Source organism: Numenius arquata, chromosome 2, assembly GCF_964106895.1.
Source record: "Numenius arquata chromosome 2, bNumArq3.hap1.1, whole genome shotgun sequence".
Lineage (NCBI taxonomy): Eukaryota > Metazoa > Chordata > Aves > Charadriiformes > Scolopacidae > Numenius > Numenius arquata.
In genome coordinates, this window is record NC_133577.1 from 38,680,468 (window position 1) to 38,703,936 (window position 23,469).

A 23,469-nucleotide genomic window follows, 5' to 3' on the forward strand; every position below is an offset into this window, starting at 1 on the left:
TCCTGCCTATAAAGCTGTATATATAGGCGCAGTAACAGTCATGCAGATGATAGCACAGTATTCTCTGTTGCTAAGAATACAACTTAGAGTGATTCTCAGCTGTCTCTATGATTTTGCATATGAAATAAAACTAGAAGCAAACACCATTGTTAAGTTCGAAGTGGTCAAATGTATGAATGTGTAAAAAAAGTAAAAAAAAAAAAAAAACCACCTTTTAAGTAATTTCTTATTTTTTAAGTAGTTTCTTATTCTTTAGAAAGTAGTTTTGTTATGTGTTTGACAGTGTACCAGGTGAAAATTGTTACGAATTCCAAATAAATAAGAATTATTTTAGAATTTGGGTTAATCATCTTTATGGTATCTGTCTGGATTAAAAAAAAAAAAAAGTCTTACATTAAAACATGCTAGAAATATAAACATAAAGGAAGAAAACTTATTTAGATTCTAGTCTCAAGTTTATCTAAAAGGTGTTTTAGAAAAATACTAATTTCTGCAAAATAGCTTTCACTTAAAATTTGCTAAAGCATTCCAGCACTGTGTTTTCAAATGTGATCTTATACTACTAAAAGCACTAAAGCAGTCATGTAACAGCACACTGAACATGTAAGAATCCTAATGTCATATTGACTTTTCCTCTAGTTCACATCTTTGCTTTGTTCCTTTTTTTAGAATATGCAAAAAGCCCTTGAAGTGAAAGCCAAATACGAACCGGACATGGTTGTCGGTGGCTATGCAGCCTTAATAAATTTGTGCTGTCGACATGATAATGTAGAAGAGGCAATGAACCTGAAAGAAAAAGTGTAAGTACACCGGCACTGAAACATGTCACAGAGATTTATGCTGATACACAGACCTTGTTGAATTAAGTAGGTTGAGTATTAACCCCCTCATCCATTTTTAATTAGTTTTCTCCACCAATGTATGTGCATTTAAAACAGAGGTGTGGTTTTTTGAAACAAAAAATTTGCTTTGTATAATTGAACATCAGAAGCAGCTACTTTGTATGGTCAGTAATTATCTTTTTTTTTTTTTTTTTTTTTAAAAAGGCAGATATTTATGTATGATCTGTTTTGTTTTTATTTTAAACATAGATAGTGAAACTTCAATTTAGGCACTTAATTTAAGGGGAAAAAAGTACTTGTGTGTTAGAAAGGACGTAGAATGTGTTTAGAATATGCTGAACCTATATTGTCTTTAGTATAGCAGTGTTTCTGAATGACATTATTTTAGGATTGTCAACTAGAGTTCTACTTTAAATTTTTATCTCCAGATAAAGATATCTTCAGATATCTTCCTTTTTTCCCCATGAAAGACTCCTTTCGGTCTGATGGTACTGTGAATATAGAAGAAGTTATGTATTGCTTCCAGGTTCTCTCTCTTTCATACGTGCTCACAAAGTATTTGCCTTGGTTTTACAGTAGGTTAGCAGGCAGGTGCTCATTACACCCTGCTAGTGTTTGAAATTATGTGAAATGATTGAACTATGAATATCAAGAAATTTGCCACTCTGGAAACAGCGGTAGTGTACTGGTTTTGGCTGTATTGCTCCTCTCACACAATCCCCGTAGTCAGCTCGCATGAAGTAGAATTGAGTCTTCTAGTGGAGCTTCACTGCAGTAGCACGTTTTTACTGATCTGCCTGAAGTGTGGCATAATATCGCTAAGAGTTGACTCTTTGAATTATTACAAAAAGAAACAACAGAGGAGGAATTAATTGTAAAACTTCCAGAAAAAAGAAGAGAACAAATACATAGCAGAAACTTAAAAATAGTAGCTTTTAACGTGTTAGCATAGGCAAATAGTTTCATATTCTTTATCGAAAAGAATATAGCCTTGGCCCAGCCACGTGGACTGAGTTTTCTTCCCAGGCTTCTGGTAAATATCCTGTTTTATGCAATAACTACCAAATAATTAATTAAACTATTTGCCTCTTTAAAATATAACTGGGTTTTGGGGGAGGGAAGATGTGTGGATAATATTTTAAAATCACATTTTAATGGAGCATCTTTTAAAGTCTCTCAGATTTTCCCTTGAATATTTAATATAACTTTTAGCTCTCGGTGCTGTTGTTTTGTTATGTGGTCTTAAAAATAAATCTTTAAGCTGACTCTGTAAAATGTGAATTTCTGTTGATACAGTTCTTAATGTTTTAATTTCTAGCTTCCCTAAGAATTCACCTGTTGCTCTTGACACTGGAAAGTACGTAGCACTGGTAGAAGTCTTAGGAAAGCACGGTAGACTAGAAGGTAATCCATTTGCTTTCTTTGTGTGTTTCTGCTATATAATAAAGATATCTTGCCTCAAGAATAAAAATGTGAGTTGATATTAATGGTATATCATGTCCTGAAAAGTGCTTCAACATTTTGCATACAAATTTGCATGTGAATTCAACCAGAGATGCTTGGACAGTGCAGGCCATTAGTTTTAATGGATTGGCAAGCTTGTCATTTACATTTGCACAGCTCAGTGCTTTTTGCATTTCTGCAGCTAGTTTTTATTAGCATTGCTGTTTGGATTGAGTTTGAAGATCATGACTTATGGCACAAATTGCGTATGTGCCTAGACTAATGGCTTTGTTTTTGCTTAAGAAGGTCTGAAGGCTGAACATAAACCCTATAAACATAACCCTCTTATAAGAGCCAAGTACTGCAAAAAATCATTTAACTTTTTATAAAGTATATATTTTTCTGTTAGTATTCTTTTATGTGTTTGTTACTGAATTTTAGAGTCAATCTGTCAAACTGCCTGGAAATTTTGGCTTTTAATGAGCATTCTGGAAACTGCCTGTTTTTTATTTCTAGATGTTTGCATTAAGCTGTTAGCTCTTTAATTTCTGTAATTGTCTAATATAATTCTGTAATTTACATTATTTGGTTGATCTTTAAAAGAATTCTAGACTGTCATCAACTTTAAAAGGTGATTCTGAATATCGAGTTCTATGATTTTGTAGAAGACTCAAGCCATAAAAGCACAGTCCAAGCCTAGACACAAAATGTTATGGTTTCATATAAAACACTATACAACGAAATGAAAAAGCTAATGTAATTTTTTTTCTTCTAAGATCTTTCTTTGAAAATTGTCTTGGCCTCTTATTAAGCTTACTGTTAGAAAAATAATAAGCAAAGCTGATGTTTTCCAAATCATAATAAATCAGATCATGACCACCTCTACATTAAAGCCGTTTGAAAAGATTAGCTTGCTTTTAAGAGCATAAATGTCCCTCAAAAAATAAAACAATTCATAAATGTAGCCAAATGTGAAGTGGTCAAAACATTCTGTCTATGCAATAATTAAGAACATTATAAAAATGCACTTATTCCATATACCAAAATGTTTGTTTCTGCCTTACTAATGAAGCTTAATGAACCTAATGTTTTAACATGCAGTCTGTTAGAAAGCTTTCATTGGCTCTCCTTGGCTAATTAGTATCGACACAGCAAACAGGCCCTATCGGTATCAGACCATTAGTCTGGCTGTATATACAGTGTAAACATATCTTTATTATCTGGCCTCGTGACAAGCCATCTGCTGAAGAAACAATGGAGTGATTTAGCAGATGTTAGCATTGAACGATAAAAGCATCCATTTAGTAGAATCTTGCAGCTATAGGGCAGGCTATACAGGGTTATGTGGTGCAGAGTGGGCACACAGTTCCTATCTATAATTTGTAGTCAAAGTTGCAGCAAAATGATAAAACCATGCTATTGTGGATTTATAATTGTAGTCTCGTTTAGAAATGCAAGTAGTAATTAACTTGAAATCGGCATTATACGCCAGAATTTACATTCCTGCTGGGTTTGAAATGCTGTTTTAATAGCAGTTTGTTTTCCCTACATGAAATTACCTAAGGGTCTTTTGTGTTGTTTCATTGTAGATGCTATTAACATTCTAACGGAGATGAAAGAGAAGGATGTTCCTATCTCAGACAGAACAGTTGCATCTTTTTTCCGCATTCTTAATGCTGCTGCCATGAGAGGTGAAGTTGAAACAGTTCATCGATTACATGAGACCATTGTGAACCTGGGGTTGGCAGAAACTGCTGTCCTTCATTCCCCTCTGATTACAGTTCACCTTGAAAAGTAAGCAATGTTTGGGCTTCAGATGAAAGAAGTTATGATAGGATATTTATTTGTGTTGTATGACCTGTGTATGCTATACTCAGCTGCACATTCACGTTGGGAAGTGCTCACGCATAGAAGCGTGCACACACGCATGCATATATAATAATTAAGTGATTTAGGAATAGTAATAAACATATTTGTTTTTCTTAAATTAGGAAAGTCTATTTTCATCAGTTAGACATCATGTCATGGTCTGTGGGAACAGCAGCTGAGTTTTATGGACACATTAGAGACAAAGTGGCTGTATATTGGAATATGCTTATGAGTTACTTGGTTCTAAAGTCTTTTTGACAAGATACCTATTCAGAGCATGATAGGTATATTTTCAGCTCTTGTGGTTAAATACTATGTGCTTTGCCATCAAAACAGCATTATTTTGCTGTGCCATCCAATACATCTCAGGTGAGTTGAAGGGCTGTTGTTGAACACGGAAATATTTTTAAATCACATAATTCAAATAATTAGCAGTCTATTGGCAATAACATCAATGTTGCTGAATTTAAAATTCAACGAAAGTGCTGTCTGGATTGTCTGTTGTGATCCTCCCTCCCCCCGCCATATACTTCTAGTACCATTTAATAGAGAAAAGGAAGTTCATACATCATTCTGGCAGGAAGTATCTGTAATTCCGTGTGTCATGTTCCTTTGCATAAATTTCATTATAAGGTATGGCATATTTGAGTCAAGGTATGTATGAACTGTATAACAATTTCTTAGTAACTTTTAACTTCCTTTACTGTATGCACAATAATCCTTTTTTTTTTCTTACGACATTTATGTGGTTGCTGGATTTTAATCTCTTGCAGCTGGAGTGATTGATCAATTTCTTGCCGTTTCGTTCAGGTATACGAAATGTTCTTGGCTTAAATATAGTACCTATGAAATTAGTGAATTTCTCATGGTATCCTGTAAGTCAGCCTCGAAGATGCGTATTAATATTTCTGTTACTATGTAGAGTTTTTTAGTTTTTAAGTATTCTGGATATGCAAGGTCTGTGTACAGTTTTCTGTATTCAAAATTTTTGTCAAAAAGATGTAACTCTTGGTAGCTGCATGTACCTTCTCTTCTAAAAATAGTATTTTAGTGTGGTGGTCAACAGTTAAGAATGTAGTGTACATGTTTTCAGTCAGCAACACTGCCTTGGTTACATCACAAGACAAGGCAGATGTTTATGAAAGTAATTTAACTGCAATCATATGTAACCAATGTGTCGGAAAAATATCTGATATGCTTTGCAGTGTGCAGTAAGAGCAGCTGCATTTTACATAATTGCTTTATGCACTTTGGCATGCAACCTATACATGGTCCTACTTGGGTTCTTTTCAGAAGTATTATTGATGATGTAAATAAAGATGTGATCATGTGTGTATGCAAAGGAGGACAGTAAAGAGTGTTATTTTAGTTTGATTCCACATTCTTTTGAATTATAAATGTTTGGTAAAACTTCCTAAAAAGTTATTTTTAATAAAGGCACTCTTGATGAGATTAGGTGTTTAAAGGAGAAAGTGATTCCATGCTGTGGAACTGCATGGCTACAAGTTGTTGATATTCATTGGAGTAACTCTTAATACCTTTCGTATGTATTAACACAATACAAAGTAAGCTCGTTTCCTGTGGGTTTTTTGCCGCCTCATGGGTGGAGAGACAGAGAGACTTGCTTCCTCTCCAGTGTCAAGACAGAACAGAACAGGGAAGCTTTTTCTACAGAATTTGCCTGGGAGGAATAAATGAATTTCACTGATTCTTTTTTTTTTTTCCTTTTCTTTTCTTGGAGAAGAGTTTTTGAAAGTTATGAGTGACTGAAATAAGTGTTAGTCATTTCTTGCAGCAGTAGTGCTTACTATTTGCCATCCTACAGCTCGAGTATCATGCTGAAATGCTGTCATTTAGCTGCAGGTCGTCAGCATGCCTCTGAAATTAGCTCTGGGATGTTTTTTAATGTTCCACAGCAGTGGTTGTGCTAGTGTTTTGTGTTCTTAATTTATTTCAAACTTTTTAATTGCTTGTAAAGGAATCTGTGATTTACTTTTGAAGATTTCAACAATTGTAGGTGTAAAATGTTTTCATCTACCCCTTTTCTCTGAACCCAGTCCTGAATATTGTGAAATTCTTGTTAAGTCCTTAGCACGTGTTAAAAGTGACAATCTACAGCAGAGCATGGAAAAGAAAAAAAATGGTTGACGATGAACAGTGTAACTTGACAACAGCAAAGAAAACCTAATATTCTAGTAGAACGTACATTTTGCCTTTAATATTTTGAGAAATACTTAACTAAAGTAACTAGAGAGAGAGTTTGTACTATCTTGGGGTTTTTTTTACCCTGAGTAAATTTAGGGGTAACCACACCCGTTTTTAATTGTATGATTTTTATTTATGACTCTGAAGAGTTTCTCAAGGTGGTGAAATCGCATTAGAAGTGGAGACAACCCATATGTGGAATCTTGGTTTGTCATCCAAGGTGATAAACCTGCCTGGGACGGTATGACAAAAATTTTAGTTTCTAAAAGCTGCAAGGATATGAAGAGCTTGTACTTTTTCTTTAAATAGCTCTTACTTTTGAACTGGTTCTTCCAACTGATAATAATCGGAGGAAGTTATGTTACCTACACCATATAAACTTTCTTATGATTTTGAGGATTGTAGTTCTGGCTTTTACCTTCTCTGCCAACTGTCAGGGGAAGCATTTGAACATGAGCTGGTTTACAAAACTGAGGAGGTTTATGAAGCTAACCTGCTCCTGTGCTATCCCATGCTTTGATAATACCCACTTACAGGATGGTAAATTAACAGATACAGTAACTACTGATTTTTGCCCAAACCACTTCCATACAACCAAAAATAGGAATACACATCTTAAAAACTTTATGTGGTTCCTGTCTTTTCTTTAACATAAGTTTGTTTCTGTTCTCCTTGAATAATATCACCTCTGAGAAGAGAAACAAGACAAAACAGCTTCACGTTTGAAATTTACTAATTCCCTGTATCGTAAATGATTTTAAGCAGAGGGAAGAAAATTTGCAGGTAAACTATGGAAACATTATGTTACAGACTGTATGAACAAAATATTTTGTAGCCTGAAGTCAGTGAACGCAGGCAGTTAATATCTGTATTTTAAACTATCAAAAGGCTATAGCTGAATTGTGTTTCTTTAAAAATGGTCAGTGTATTTTAATACAGTGCTGTCCAGTAAAGCATTGTGTGCTGGTTTGTGATTAATCTCATGTGTACCCATTTTGTTTAGGTTCTTATGTAGTAGATACAGTGTGAATCCAGTGCCTTGACAATCCTTCTTGTGCTGTTTTCACGGAGTTAAATTCACCTGTGATTTAGTTTGTGATTCTGTAGCACATAAAATTTAATTGACTTTTAAATTTACTTTTAAAAGTAGGCATTGTTTGAAATGAGGTGATATTTTTAGTGGGGGGAAAAATATCTCTAGTGGGTAGAGTTTTTTCTAATTTTTAGCAGCTTTATTTCAAATATTAATATTAAAACTCTTTACGTGTTGCAGTGAAATTAGGGATGTTTGGCTCTCTTACTCCATTATTGCAATTAGGAATTTAGCATCATCAGTGCCAAAGGACAAAAGTGTCTTGTTTGCCCTATGGGGACAGGACAGTGATAAGATGATTTTTTGTCAAGGATCATTGGGTCGTAATTAAGTTACATTCATGGCTATTGCTTTTTGAAGGATGATTGGTAAATGACAGGCTTCATGTGCTTGGTACGGACAGTGTTCACTAGGGTTTTTTCTCCCTCTGTCAGAAAATCCTGTTGAGTCTGATAATGTAAATGTGGCATTTTATTCTGAACAAAAGAGCAGGGAAATGAGCTATCTTGTCTAATCATTCAGTTGTTTAACACCGACTTCCAGTTTAGACTCAATTGGCTGGAAAGCACTTGACATGTGAAGTTAGTGCTGTTCGGAACGCATGTTTGAGTAAATTTTAAAGTAAGTGACAGCTAAATTGTACCTAGGGAAATTACAAAGCCTTCAACACAGTTAATTTTTTGGGGAGGATTAGTTGTAATTGCAACACCAGTCTCCTTGAAGATTCCTTAGTATAGCAAATGAACAGAAAAACATTTAGCTCTTTCAAGAGCCCGTTCTCTTTTAACAGAATAATTTTTGTAAAGCTGATTGTACCTTGCTGAATTGACTTCCCTCTACACTAACATCTGCTTCAGATTTGTAGAGAGGGATTTGTTTTACCAGTCTACCCTCCACCCCCACCCCAGAGAGTCCCTTTTTTCTTTCTACCTCTCTAGTGATTTCAGGTTTGAGAGCTTTTCAATCAGTAAACCCCTTAGGTAAATTGCCACTTCACTAAAGCTTTATGCATAATGTTGCAGCACTTCATTCCAATTAAAATCAATATTTGGAGTCTTATTTTTATCAGGCAGACTCTCTGGTTGGGAAAGTTGTTTATTACAAGTAAAAGGGTTAGATTTAGTGCAACATTCTTGAAGCAAGAGGGGAGTGGCTTGTTGAAATCGAAGGGGGATGCTGTATCCCTGCACGTTATCGCCAGTCCTGCTACGGAGCGTGTTCTGCAAACACTCGGGCATCTGAGTAATTTTGTCTCTTCAAATAGCTTTGTGTGAGTAAAATTGCCCATGCAAATATTTTGGAAGATAGTGCCCATAGTATCTTGGACTTCACAGGCATCCTAAACAGAAACTAAATGAATGCAAAAACTTAACGATATCTTAACCCTAGCATCAGTTTAGCTGAAAAATAATGCCCAAGTAGGACTCTTCTGGGATTACATAAGGGCTAAGCATAATACAGTGATGACTGAGGCTCCTTCTGTCATTCAAAAATAATAGTGTCTCTTTTTTTAAAATAACAAGTTTCACTGAGAGGGAAGAATACACCTAATCTTTAAGTGGAACAGGTATTAGCCCTGACCAGATAATATTTGTGAGTGACTTAAAGCTGTAGTATCTGGCCAACTCAAAATGAAGCATGGATCATCTGTGTTCACATTTTAAATACTGTTTTTTCCAAACTGACACCAGAAATCTGGTTTTTCCAACATGATAATGAGTATATGGGCTTTATTTATTTTTTTTTACTTGATCCATATTAATTAAATAGAAATTTTGGACCAGGATTTTAATCTAGTAGTGTAGTAGGTATCCTTTGGGAAGATAAAAGGGTGTACAACATGCATAAGTTCATACAGAAAGACTGCCAAATTATTTTCAAATGTACGGCTGTTTGTTAGCTCAAAATCCTGTGTCTAAATAGCATTTTCTTAAAATGTGGAAAATCTTTTTGTGCAGTTCCTTTTTAAATTAGTGAGCTGTAACAAGAAACACATGAAAATGTTACCTATACTTGAAATTTGAAGCCTACAGTAGGTTCCTAATTTTCATTGGACTTTTCTAACAGGATTGTATAAACTGCTTACAAAAGTAGTTGCTGCTACTTACTTGGAATTAATTGCAGCTTGTGACAAGAGGTACTGCAGGTTGTTGAATAAGTCATATTAACTCAAGTATAAGCATAAGCTTGATGTCTTTTTCTTTGCAGTAGTAGTACAAACAATTTCTTTGTAGAGGCTGAACTTCTATTGTTTTATAGCTGATTGTTGCCAGTTTTATCATGTATCTTTTTTATAAATGCTGTTATCTAGTAAACTGTGGATGGATGGTTTGTTACTTGAATGCAACAGAACAAATGTATCAGATTTCGATAGACTCAAAACAAATGTCTAGTGAATTAGTGTGCAAGATACTGACCTCCTTAATGCAGACTTATTCAGGCGCCTTTGAGCAGTAAGTACCAGGAACAAGTACAATATTTCCATTTTTGTTATCTCAGTTCTTTGCTGCCTTTTTTTCCTCTGCGTATACAGTATTAATGCCTTCAGAAGTATACATTTATAGTCTAGAAAACTCTTAACGTTCCTGTTTGAATGACATTCCAATTATTCATTCATTTATTGATAGCTTTGACCTAAAAACAGTCACTTTAATCCTTTAGGAATACAGCCGAGACAATACTATGGCTGTTTGAGCATCAATCTGAAAAGCTAGATTTATCACTGAAAACTTTAATTTGAATGTATAAATGTTGTTGTGCCTCCTTAGAAATTGAGTAGTTTTCTGTAAAACTGTTTTTTAGATGTTAACTGAACTTGCATCTAAAGCAGGAGAAAAACACTGATTATATAAAGCTTTATATCTGTCTATGGTAACTACCATAGTATTTCTCTTTTATGACAGTAATCTAGCCTGCAACATCTACTTGCAGTTTTGAAATTAACCTGTAATTTAGTCTTCACCCCAAATGACAAAAATTCAAATGACTCCATGGGGTGCCAGAAGATGCACTGTAAACAGGGCTCAGTAAGGGGGATAAGGTAGAAATCCGTCATCTTAGGTTCATTTTCAGAATGCCAGTATTACTGAACAAAATTAATTCTTCTTCTGTGTTTTACTCTTAAAATTTTTAAAATATTAGCCTAGATGAAGATAGTATATAATAGTCGAGATCATTCTTTGGAAAAGCAAAATTTGTGCAGCACAAGAAATTCAATGTGAGGAGAGGACATCTGAATTTGGCTTGTTTTACCAGTAATATCTTAATTTGTTAAGGTTCAATTGATCAATATTCAGGAATGCAAAATCATTATTTCAAGTCAGTTTTGTTATGGCCTTCAGCTGCTGCGAAGTGGAGTAGGGGGTTGGATTGTTTTTTTGAAAGCCCTTTGAAATCAAAAATGCTGTCTTGTTGAAGGTTTGGATACTTAAAACATTTTGTGTGTGTCGTCTTGATTTGTTTGTTTAGACAAAGTTTAAACCTTCCCCTTCAAAGAATAACTTCACATATTGTTTTACCAGCGTTTCAGTGGTGGTCCTCTGTTGGTTTTGGCTTGGTGTTTCTTAGATTGGGTTCTAATCTTTAGAAAAAGGGTCTGCAGCAGATGATTTAGTTCTGTTAGTTGCACAGAGCAGAATGTTAATTTGTATTTGTTATTTGAAGTTCCAGATCTGATTGTTTTTATGGCTTTTCAGTTTTGCATTTCAACTATGTACACTTCTGAAGGTGGTAATGCTGTATACACAGGGAAAAAAGTCAGCAAAGGACTGAGATAACAACAATGAAGAATTGTGCTTGTTACTGGTACTTGGTGCTCAAAGGCTCCTGAATATGTGCATTTAAGGAAGTCAGCATCTGACACACTAATTTACTAGTACCATGGTTATATACCAGTGCCATGGCTGTATGTGACATGGATAGGCCAGCATAAAAAACATTTTGGTACCTTAATATATTGTTAAGTTAATTTCAGAAAACACTTTTTTTTTTTTTTGTGCAGAAAGCACACATTGGATTCTGACCTTTATATAGAATAGAAAAACGGTAACCCTGCAATTGTGACAAAATGGAAATCAACAGATGATTTATATCTAGTCTGTTAAGGTGTAAAACAAATATAAAGCAATCTAAAGAGCTGTAGGTAACTTAGTTAACTCTGAAGATCTATACTGAAGCAAAAATGCTGTGGAAAAATTTCAAAGACCTTAAAAATTGAAAATGTCTTAATGGAGACATTTGGAGGTAATATGTACACAACATTAGTTAATAAGAAAAATATAGAACTCAAATACAAACTGAAATTTCTGTGGAACTGAGGTTTTGTCACAGTAGAAACTAGTAGAACTTACGAATTTTACTTAAAAAAAATAAGCACCTCCAATGATGAAGAGTACTCACACCTTTAGTTAATTTATAGTGAACAGTGGTCATGCAATCAAAATTATATGGCCAAGAGGTTTAAGTATAAATCTGTAGTTCTGTTTTGATTTCTGTGGTTTTCAAGCATACATGGTGTTTGTTTGTAGGAAAACTTTACCTGTGATTTAAAAATGACTATAGCATATTGGGGGGAAAAAAAAATTATACTCTTGAATTATAGGCCACTGAATGAATTTTCCTTGAAATTTTCAAGATGAAAGTGGGTTCAGCATGCACTGCTCCTGTTTGGAAGGTTTGATTGTTTTTATTCTTGTTTTTTTTTCATTCAACAAGGGATGACATGACTGCAGCTCTGGAAGCTTTAATCAACTGTTATAAGAAGTATGGTAAAATTCTTCAGCTTCATAACATCTACTGCAGACTGATAGAAAAAGGAGACGCTGATCTTCTGCAAAAGGGTTAGTTGCATGTAGTCAAATGCTTTCTGGTTGTACAGTGTGTTTGATGGAGTCTTTTCTTCCGTGACTTGTATATTATTTCTTTCAACTGCAAGAAAAAAATTGTGTTTATATGTGTAGCTTTAAAGCACTTAAATGATGCCTACATTCTTCGGATTGAAAATTGATATTAATTTTAAATGTAAAAGAATCCTAATGTTTGGCTAATACAATATCAAGCTCTCAACAATTAGTGCTAGTACTTGTTTTAGCAATGTATATTACTAGTAAGAAACAGCTTAATAGTAACACGACACAATAGTAAAACACCCCTGTTTTTCAAATAGTTGCATAGTTAAGAAATCCTATATCGTCACTCACAAGCATACAATGCCAATATGTAGTCTATTGTGTTAAATGTGATTGAAAATACAGTGCAGATAAACAGAAAAACATTTTAAATATGCTCAACTGCAAAGCTACGACAAATTGTGTTATATGTTGTAATAGTTCCATAAGTTTTGAAATTTATTTCCTTATAGCTTATTCTTGGAGTTATTATTCTGATGCTTGGAAAATATTAATATTCAGAATATCTGACATATTAAAATGCTTTAATGTATTTAGTTAATTAATGAGTTTTATTCTCTTTTTAGTTTCAGATTTTATAAGCAGAGAATATGGTGACATGATGGCTCTTTATGATCTCTTCTTCGCCTTCTTGCAAACAGGAAAATACAAAGAGGCCAGGAAGGTCATTGAGGTGGGATTTTAACTATAGCACTGTAATCGTGCAACTATTTAGACTCTTAATTAGAAACATTTAAAGTTTTTAACCTTTAATTAGACTTGTTCTGATTCATGTTAATAGAATTCCATCCCAATAATAAAAAAAAAACTCGACCAGCTTTATTTTGTATAATTACAGTTCAGAAGAGAGACAGTCTTGCTGTATATTGAAATTGTTTCCTCACTTTTTCAAATTCTCTGTTATATATCAAAATGATATTTGCATATTAAATATCGGATTGTGGAACAATTAAATTAAACTGGCATTCCTGGGTGTAAAGTTGCTAATCCTCTTGCCGAAGGAATTCTTTGTTCTTAAAAGCACTGGAATTTAATTTGCTGCAGACCATGCTCAGATTTATTTGTAATGCTTGTCTACAAGTTAATCAGCCAAACAAGCGCTGTCTGCTACTGTTTGGCATTTAATTTAGCATTTCTTCTCTCTCTCTCTCTTTTTCAGGATAGTAAGCAGCTTATAGGAAGTGGTAGGTGACAAACTTGGTCTATTTAGGATTAGTATATTTTATCTAGACTTGATTGAAATTGTGCTTACTGAAATTGATAAGTCAAAGGGGCAGCTGTAGAGTCTGCCCAGATTGTGATTATTTTTCTTCTTAACACAGTTGTATGTTTTTAAAATGCTGCATAAGTTTTCCGCTTAATGTGTGGGAGGAGGCATCTTGCAGAAAAAGTAACACTTTGTCCTCATCATTTTTTGTGTTATGTACATACACAACTCTGTAACCTAATTTTGGGTTTTTTTTTTTTTTTTCCTTCCTAAGGCGAAATATGCTTTTTTCCTAATTCCCCCTAGAATATTTGAAATACCAGTTATTCCTACTTGAATTATCTAATAGAATTCTTGCATTTAAAATATCTTAACTGAAGATCTGCTTGTCTGTAGTGCAGCAATACTGTCCTGCTATGGGGTGTGTGGAAATGGCTAAGCACAATGTTGAAGCATTGATATTTTTGTTCTCGGAGGGCTTTTTGGAGCTCAAAGTCTTACAATACAGAAGAATAGAAATATCAGTATCTGACAGAAGACGGTGCTGAGGAGTTGAGTTCTTTTATAGAAATTAAAGCATACAGGAAGTAAAAGGATCAAATCCAAGAACTGGAAGTAAAATTAAAGCTAAATGAATAAAACTGGTACTTGGTGTGATTTAGCAGCTGTTTCTTTGATACTGGCCTTTAATTTCTCAAAACTTATATTGGTGGCTACAGTTCAGCAGTCATGAATAGGATAGTACGCAAATTGTTGAGGCTTTGAAACTTTTGTTATTTTCTTAATAGGTGCCAAACTTATCTCTGCAAATATTCAGTATCTGGTGATTGATGATAAATTATTAGTAATCACAGACAGACAACGTAGGCATAAATCTGAACACCTGATATCTGGCAACTAAACGGAAGTTTTCCTGGCTTTTTATGCTATTTAGAGTAGGTTTTCTTGCTCCTGCATGACTTCCATGAAGTATGAATTACAGTTTTGTTTGTGCCATTGAGAAAAAGAGGTTTTAAATTCTGGAATTTTTAGGAGTATAGGAATTTAGCTAAGAATATTATGCATGTGTTTTACCAGTGGGTAAAGTGGCACAAAATCAATTGCTGTAAGGTGTGTTCTATTTTAAGTATTCTTTTATTATGTAACAATATGTTAACTATTTTCAAAGAATTTTTTTCGGGGGGGGGGGGGGGGATCTTAAAATGGATATTTTGCTGAAGAAGAAAATAGCTTTTACTGTTTTAAACCATGAACAAGTTACTGTTTGCTTTTTTTGTTTGTTGGGAAGTTGAATATAATGTGGAAGATAAGAGTACAAGGTGTATGTGTATCCTTTTCTCTAGTCCAGTGGGTTTTGCAACTAAATTGCTTCTCTTGTTGGTCATCTCAGATTGTTTTTCTGTTTTCCTTTCTTGTACGATAATATTCAGTAAAGGTGATCAATTGGTACCTCTTTTGGGATGCTGGTGCATATTAGTCAGCATGTACTTTTTTCATGTATTGCTAATTATGATGGTCAGTTGATTTTAGTGGTCTCATTTGTCCTAAATGTATCTACAGAGAGTATCTAAAAGGGTAGTAATTAAGCTGGAAAAAAATTCCTTAGGAGCTAAGGAAATGAAACCCACGGAGGGATAGGGTCATTTGAATGGGGTGTTACTCATTGGAGACCACTGCCTCTGCTTGCTCTTGCTATTTTTAGAAATAAGAGGTACCCTAGATGCTTATGTGAAACCTAATGACAACTGCTGTTTTGAAAAACCTGCAACTCAAAGCCCCAAGAATAAGAAAATAACATTTAAATCTCAATCTTTGGTAAAATACAACTGGGCGACAATAGTGGGAAAGGAAAAAGGGTAAGATTTGAGTGAGATTATAAAAAATAGGTCAGTTGTGTATGTACGTTATCCAGTCACAAATGTGTTGTGCATACATGTATATAAGCTTGTGTTGTGGGATACTGTCACAGCAAGAAAGCTGAAAGCTCTGGGGCTTATCTGCTTGCTGGAAGGACAGAAAGACTAAGCAGAGAATGATAGCATAAAAGACAAGGAGAGGGGAATAGAAAGTAGTTGAGGCAAAGAACGCACCTGACAGGTTCCAGAACAAATAAACTGAAGCACGTGGTAGTTTGCTGGTGTGAGTCTCTTTTGAAGCGATGCTAAATGGAAGAGAAGCTGTGATTGAGAAGACTGTGAAGGGAAATGCAGCTAAGTTCTAAGGGTTCACAGAGTTTGGTTAATAAGGTAACAGTTTGCAATGTTGCTAGACTGCCTTATTAAGCTTTTGGAAGTCTGTTCTCCTTTGTTCTGTGGCAGGTAGCTAGAGAAGAAAAAGCCTCTCTCAGGGACGATACCTCCAAATGAGGTAGCCTTGGCTGCTCTGTAAAGCAGAGCAGTAAAAGTCTGCTTTTTTTTTTAAAAGTCTGTAAAAGTCTGTTTTACTCTAGCTGTGCCTGGAGATTCCTGAGCCCTTGAAGTTATGCCGGTAGATGAATGTGCTGGTAGATGCTCTTTTGCTGTCCACTGGGAACAAGTTCTACCATTGGGTCCCCTAGTACATCAAACCATGATTTAGACGTCGGTTCTTAATTATACCTCAACTGATGTTAGCTTTTGTCTCGAGTCCTTCAAAGGTGATCATGTCAAAGCAAAGTTGGCACGTCTCTCTCCTTGCCTGTTACCATAAGGTCACATAGTAGCTTGCTTTCCCTTGGAGTGGCACAGAATGACTTTTATGTCATCAAATCTAGCTCTAGTTATTTTGGATTTTTCCCCTTACTTGGAAAGGCAGTTTAATTGCCTTTTTTTCCTTCAATTTTGTTTTTCATAAAAAAGAAACAAGAAACAAACAAAAGTGAGTCAATACATTTTTACTTTAACTAAATGAAACTACGTTGAAACTAATGTTGGCTAAAAGAAGGGGTATGAATTTTCAATAAATAGGATTAGCGAAAAAGTACCTTCTAGAAAAGTATTTTCTTTACCTGTCTTCTAAAATATTGTCTTAGTTTCAAAATATCTAATCATATTTTCTCCTGGAGAGAGATCTTGTGTAATTCTTCACGTGTTGCTTCAGAGCTCCACATAGTAGATCAGAGAGTCTGGAAGTGTCGCTTGGCCTGGTAGTCTTTTACATCTGGTATATCAATGGTAAGAGAATTTTCTAGAGCCTACTCCCCCAAATCCCTCCAATACACAGCTTCTTGCCTGTTGCCGGAACTGGACAATTGGAATTCCCATATGTCTACTCAGTTGTTGACTGCCACTTTATTAACCTGATTGAGCTGGTGGTTGAGAGCTGGATGGATGTGAAGGTCATTCAGGAGAGTGGGAATAAAAAAGAGAATGTTACACAACCCTGAAGGAATTTACTTCCTTGACCTGTTACTCTGTTATCTTGTTTGCATGCTGCATGGAGGTTTAAAGAATTCGCTACCTAAAGTAGTTAGAATATAGGTGTTGTCTGTCATTTTTGGTCAAATTTTAATTATTTTAGCATTTCTGAATTTTGCACTGAGATCTCATACTTGTAGCTCTTTTGCTTGTGTGATGGTTGAATATTTCTAGACTCACCCTTTTCCTTCATTTATTATTCATGCTGAATGCAATTATCAAAATAGTCTGTGAATCTGTGTGTAATTTAGCCTGTGCCCATGCTTGGCTCTTTCTGGTAGAGTTATAGGACTTAGAATCGTAGAATGTTTTGGGTTGGAAGGGACCTTAAAGATCATCGAGTTCCAACCCCCCTGCCATGGGCAGGGACACCTCCCACTAGACCAGGTTGCTCAAAGCCCCATCCAGCCTGGCCTTGAACACTGCCAGGGATGGGACATCCACAGCTTCTCTGGGCAACCTGTTCCGGTGCCTCACCACCCTCACAGGAAAGAATTTCTTTCTCGTATCTAATTTAAATCTCCCCTCTTTCAGTTTAAAACTGTTATCCCCTTGTCCTATTGCTATTCTCCCTGATAAAAGAGTCCCTCCCCATCTTTCCTGTAGGCCCCCTTTAAGTACTGGAAAACTGCTGTACGGTCTCCCTAGAGCCTTCTCTTCTCCAGTCTGAACAACCTCATCTCTTTTGATGAACAGTCTGCCTCTAGATTAAGCCTGTCTTCATAGGAGAGGTGCTTCGGCCCTCTGAATCATCTTCATGGCCCTCCTCTGGACCCACACTGACAGGTCCATGTCCTTCTTATGTTGGGGTCCCCAGAGCTGGATGCAATACTCCAGGTGGGGTCTCACTAGAGCAGAGCAGAGGGGCCAAATCACTTCCCTCATCCTTCTGGCCACACTTCTTTTGATGCAGCCCAGGGTGCGGTTGGCTTTCTGGGCTGCCAGCACACATTGCTGGCTCATGTTGAGCTTCTCATCAACCAACACCCCCAAGTCTTTCTCCTCAGGGCTCCCCTCAATCCATTCTCCACTCAACCTGTATTTGTACTTGGGATTGCCCTAACCCATGTGCAGAACCTTGCACTTGGATAGCATTAAGTACTGCAACAGTAGTCCTGCCCAGAGGTTCAAGCAAGCTCTTCTATGAATCTGCTTAGCAAAAGTCTAAACCATGTTTATGAAGTAGAAGTATGAACGCTTCATGAAGTAGAAATGAATGCTTTACACCTAGTGACTAAAGTATGCAAGGTTTTAAACTGGTGGTGTATCCGTTTCTGCACAGTACTGATAAAATCATTACACCTTAAACTATATTTCATTGGACAGCAAAATACCTCTGTAAAAAAAAACAAAACAAGCACCAGATTACAAAAGGGTATCAGGTCACTGGCATTTTTAGTTAGGAGCTTGTGGACTCTTCTGACAGGAACTAGAAGTTGGTACACATATTCAACTGTTTTTTGTTGTTTGACAGATACTTCTTGAAATCTTTATAGATCAAATCGCATCAGCTGTTAAATTAAAATTGTTCCCTCAGGGGAAGAATAAAAGCTCTTATTTCTGCTCTGTTAGTCTTCATTTCTAGTAAAACTACTAAGAGAAGGATTGCTGCATTTAGGATACAGGGAAAGATTTCAGAACTTTATGGCAAAATTTTTTAGTAGAAGACTGACCTGTGCAAGTTTGCTACCAGAAGAGGAATCTCCCTTGAAAATGGCAATGCATAGTGCATGGCTTCAGTATTCTTTAACGAAATTTTAATTGAGTGTGATGCTTTGCTCATCTTCTGCTCTCATACTAAATATATCGTTTATATTTAGTAGTTACATATATCATATCTCACACATCTCAAGACATTTATGTGAAGAATTGAGGGACAAATTGTTGTGAAATACTTTAATGAAATGTGTTCCAATGTGAATAGATAAAAAAAAGCATTTGCTGCTGAAATTCAAGACCTGACAAAAGAACTGTTTTGGGTGACTTTAGTGTACAGGAATATATCTATCAACAGATGTCAAGTTAATTCAGGAGGTAAATAGATTTAAGCAAAGAATTGTGACATCCACTGTCAGCAGACCTCAATATACCAGTTGCCATTGGATTTAATCTACCATAAAAACAATGAGAATATTTCTACTTGATATTGAGAGATTACAACCTTCTTTCATCCAGATTGCTTTTTTTAAGAGTCTACATCATAAAATTGAGTCTTGCTGATTTTATGCTGGAGAAGATGCTTTCTCAATCTGTGACAGCAGGATTTAGGGGTTTTTTAAATGTGTAATTTAATGATGGGTATCTCTAGTGTTTGAATTTACCTACAAAGACCTATTTTCTGGTCCTGTTAAGAAAAGAGTGGAGGTGATTAGAACATATTTTAAGTGTTTGTGAACGTTGAATGCAAATTTTATTAGATACCGGTGGTCTGAGATTGGGGAGTAGTTTGTAGGGGGTGTAATAGCTTTTATTAGAGTAACTGTATACAACTGAGAGGGAGGGAAAAGGATGAAAAGCTTTTAGGCACGCAAGCCCTATAATTACAAGAAAAGATTATTTTTTTTTCTTACTATTGAGTCCTATTAGTCTAATAAAAGCATTACTTCTCCTTATGAAACTGGACTCTGATACAGCTATTAGCGAAGCTGGATTTTGTGTTGATGCATATGTGCACGTGTATGTGTGGGTTAACAAAAAAGTGGCTGCTTACTAGTTCAGTGCACATTATTTAGAAGTTCCTAAATACTACTTTCTTAAAAGAAACCAAATGAATATGTTTCAAATAACTACATTTGGTAAAGGAGATGACTACTGAACAAATTCCTTCCAGAAAGGGGGAGGGTAATGTGTTTGGAATGCGGGATCATGGTAAGAGCTGCACGTCCTTTCTTAGCTCCAGGGGCTTTGTGTTAGAGGGAAGATACTACTGAGTTTTATAATGCTTCTGTCATTCATCACACAACATAAAACCACATTCCAATGCAAGGAGCAAATTTGTGCCCAGTTAAGAGTCTAGAACATTCTTAAGGATTTTGTTTTGAGCAGGAGTTTTGTATATTTTTGTTACCTTTTCTTCCAGTGTGATTATTGTTGGGAAGTTCTCTTACTGTCTAATGATGTTTTTTTTTTTATAATAATACTTCATAATTTCTGCTGGAAATTTTACTGGTAAGTGTAGAATATTCCCACAGTACTTGAACATACATCTGTCTCAGTTGTCATGAGTAATGTTAAAGTTGTAAAACTCTTTCCTATTTTAATTTTGTTATTTTAGGAAAATAATCAGATTTCCTTATGTATTTTCAATGTCTGCCTAATATAAAGCAGTTGCTAATAGTTAGTTAATAATTAGTTGCTAATACATAGTTGCTGCCTTAGGTGATTGTAGGATAGGCAGAAAGGAGAGCATGAACTTGAATTGTAATCACTCCCAACAGGAGACTCGGGGAGGATAAGTATGTAGACATGTGTCTGTGTCCATTTATGTCTTTCATTAAATATCAGGTAGTGCAAATAAATTACCAAATACACCATAATTAAGTAGATTTTGAGGGCATAACTTGCAGTGGAAGAAGTCATAATTTTCAGAAGTCTGGTGTTGCAGTAGAGTACTTGCTCTCATTATCAAACATGAAAAATAGTCAAATTGAAGGTACATATAATTCAAGCTTTCATACAGTTATCCCTTGCCCCAAAAGTTGTGCAAGTGTCTGGGTGTTTCAGATAGTGATTTCTTTAATAAGAAGTTCATTACAAAGGTTGGGTTGTGTTTTATTTATGGGTTCTATTTATTTCTGGGCAAAATTGCTTACAAAGATCAAAAGCAAAAAAAATATATTTTTTTTAGAGAAATCTCATCTTAGTTCTGAGCAGTTCTCAAGGTTTTCTTTTGTTTAGAAAGAATGAAGTGAATGAGGATAACTTTCCGTGCCATCACCAAAGAAACCATTTTTGAAATCCACAAGAGCTAAACTTCTTTCAAGGTGGAAAATGAACTTGTAGATAAAATATTCCTTCCATTGCCTGCCACGTGCCTATGTAGCTCTGGTGTTATCCTGGTAGTACAATGACTTAAAGAAAAGCTAAGCTAGAGAGAAGTAATGTGTTTGATTAGATAGCTGATATGATTGCAACAGGAAAGATGCTTTTTGATGCACAGAATATTTTCAGATCCCTCAGTCTTTAAAGCTGCATCTTTTATAAACTTCTGGGCTATTGCATAAAAGTCGTTATGTTCAGAGCACATAATCAAAACAATCATCGGTATTTTCGGTCTGTCGCCCTATGCTACTTCTCTTGCATTATGCTATAAAATTGTAATGAAAGAAATACAGCAAAGTGGTATACTTGTTTCATAGATATGAACACAGATTTAAGATTATTTTAAGAAAACCTTAATGTAAATGTTTTACTTGGTATTTTTTGAAACCTTCAAATAGCAATGCATTAGTTGTAAGGAATATTTAATAAGATGCAACCATAGAGGTGTAAGATCATTTTAACCATCTGTCTATCAAGGAGATTTAGATGGCTACGTAAGGTACAAAAACTTTATATCTGCATATTCTTTTAACTTTCTGATTCACCGGTACACCTGCTGCTTAGTAGAAGTGAGGACTTCTGCCAAGAGTTTTAACACAGGGGAAGATTCAAGCATAGCATGCAGTGTTTATGTTGTAAAAAACTTTGCTCAAGTAAGCTGCCATGCCAAAATATCCCAGGCTTCACTGAACCTGCATGGAATTTGTGAGATTTTCATAGACATTTTTGTGGAATCAGGGAAAAATCTGTCTTTGAATTAAGGACTTCCCATCAAATGTTCTGTTTCCACTGATGCTTATGTTAGAGAAAGCTGTTAGAAATGACATACATCAGTTCTTATAGCTGTCTGTTCAAGGCTGTCTCTTTGGAGAAGTAAAGCGTTTTCTTGCAAGACATTGCTTTGGCATCTAAATCTCAGTAACTGGTTCTGGTACTGGTAACATAAGTCTGTTATGGCTGTTGATGTAACTCATCATGAAACATTCTTCTTCCTTTAGCAGCATTATCTGTCTCTTAGTATTACTGGCTTTTTCAGCTGCAGAGAGAGGAATGAATGAATCTACCGGTCAAAAAAATACCATCAAAAAGTGCAGCATGGATGACTTGTATAAAATTTGGCTGTTTCTTTCCAATATGTTCAGATTGGTGATTATAGTAGAACTGTTTCTCTAAGAAAGATTTAATTTTGGGAAGAAAATGTAAGAATTTAGAAGAAAACACTGGAAGAGTGTAGAGTTAAACTTGAATGATTAGAATTGGTGCAGTTACACCATGAAAGGCTAGAAAAAGTTGTCCAGAATACGTAACAATTATTTTGCCACCAGTGCACAGTAGTAATTTGTGGAAGTGCAATGTTAGAAGGTTAAAACAAAAGAGTAATCCATCGCATGTCACGTATGTGCCAAATGAAAAATACTCCTGACTTTTAAATGATAATGCATCCTAAGCCAGCTATAGCAAAAGTGGAACTGGCTTGGGACATTTTCAGCTCTTAGTTTTCTGAAAGTCTTCTGTTTGAACAATACCACAGGGTTTCTAGTCTGTGTGTTGTTTTTTGTGGTTTTCCTCTGTAAGCAAGTTCTGTGTTTAAAGAGAAAAAGGTTGCTTTAGGCAAGTAGTGAGAAGTAAATAAGTATTTTCCATATGTCTTCTGTAAATTACTTAACTTTTTTAAAGAGGATTTTTTTAAAGTAAAAAAAAGTATTGGTCTATTAGCTGTAACAATTACAGAACGCTAATGTAAACAAAACTTTAATATTTCTGTCATTATATAAAAATCTGGGAAAGCATCGAATAGATTGCTCTCTTGACAGGTCAGTGTTTTCCCAGACAATCTGTTTCCTTTCAGCTGTAATAGGTAGAAATTAGCTCAACTAAAAATGTTAGTACAGAAAAGGTTTTTCTGGTGATCAGACCCCTTCAATCACCTGTCTGAAGTGACTGGTTCTAGGAAGGAGGAGAATAAATCGAAGGCTTTCAGTGTGTTAGGATTGTTGCATTCACATGATTTTTGAGTGCTGCTTGGCAAGAGTTCTTCTGAAGATGCAGTATATTTTCTAGTTAGTTTTCTGTGTGTGAATCCATTAGTAAATTAGTGTAGGGTTGTATGTTGAGCCTCAGAAAGATAATAACAAATGCGATCAAAAGTATGGAATGGTTTCTATGGGAGATATGACTAAGGTGAGTTCTGCTTAGTCTGTAGAAGAAACAGTGAAACGGGGAATTATTATATATATCACTCATTAAATTAATATGAAATGGAGAGGATAAAGAGAAATCAATTGCACATTGTCTTCCAATCCAAAATCTAGGGCCTTCAAATGAAGGTAGTAGAAGCTAGACTGAAAACAAACAAAAAGTGATAGTATTTGGGTTGTTTTCTGCAAAAGGTAGTTGTAGCAACCCTTTGCTAAAAGTTCTTGTGAATAATAATCCTTCCAGGGTTCCAGGGGCAACCAGAAAAGTT

The 23,469-nt window shown here is 35.3% G+C and overlaps 1 protein-coding gene across 1 annotated transcript in view; it reads left to right on the forward strand.

Annotated features, from left to right (window-relative positions):
* The window catches only part of LRPPRC (leucine rich pentatricopeptide repeat containing), a 93,385-nt gene that overhangs the window by 38,129 nt on the left and 31,787 nt on the right, over positions 1–23,469 (forward strand). The window contains exons 21-25 of the mRNA XM_074144521.1: positions 670–800; positions 2,161–2,246; positions 3,875–4,079; positions 12,166–12,290; positions 12,926–13,032. Coding sequence (XP_074000622.1) covers positions 670–800; positions 2,161–2,246; positions 3,875–4,079; positions 12,166–12,290; positions 12,926–13,032 — 654 coding nt within the window. The remainder of the gene's footprint in view (positions 1–669; positions 801–2,160; positions 2,247–3,874; positions 4,080–12,165; positions 12,291–12,925; positions 13,033–23,469) is intronic.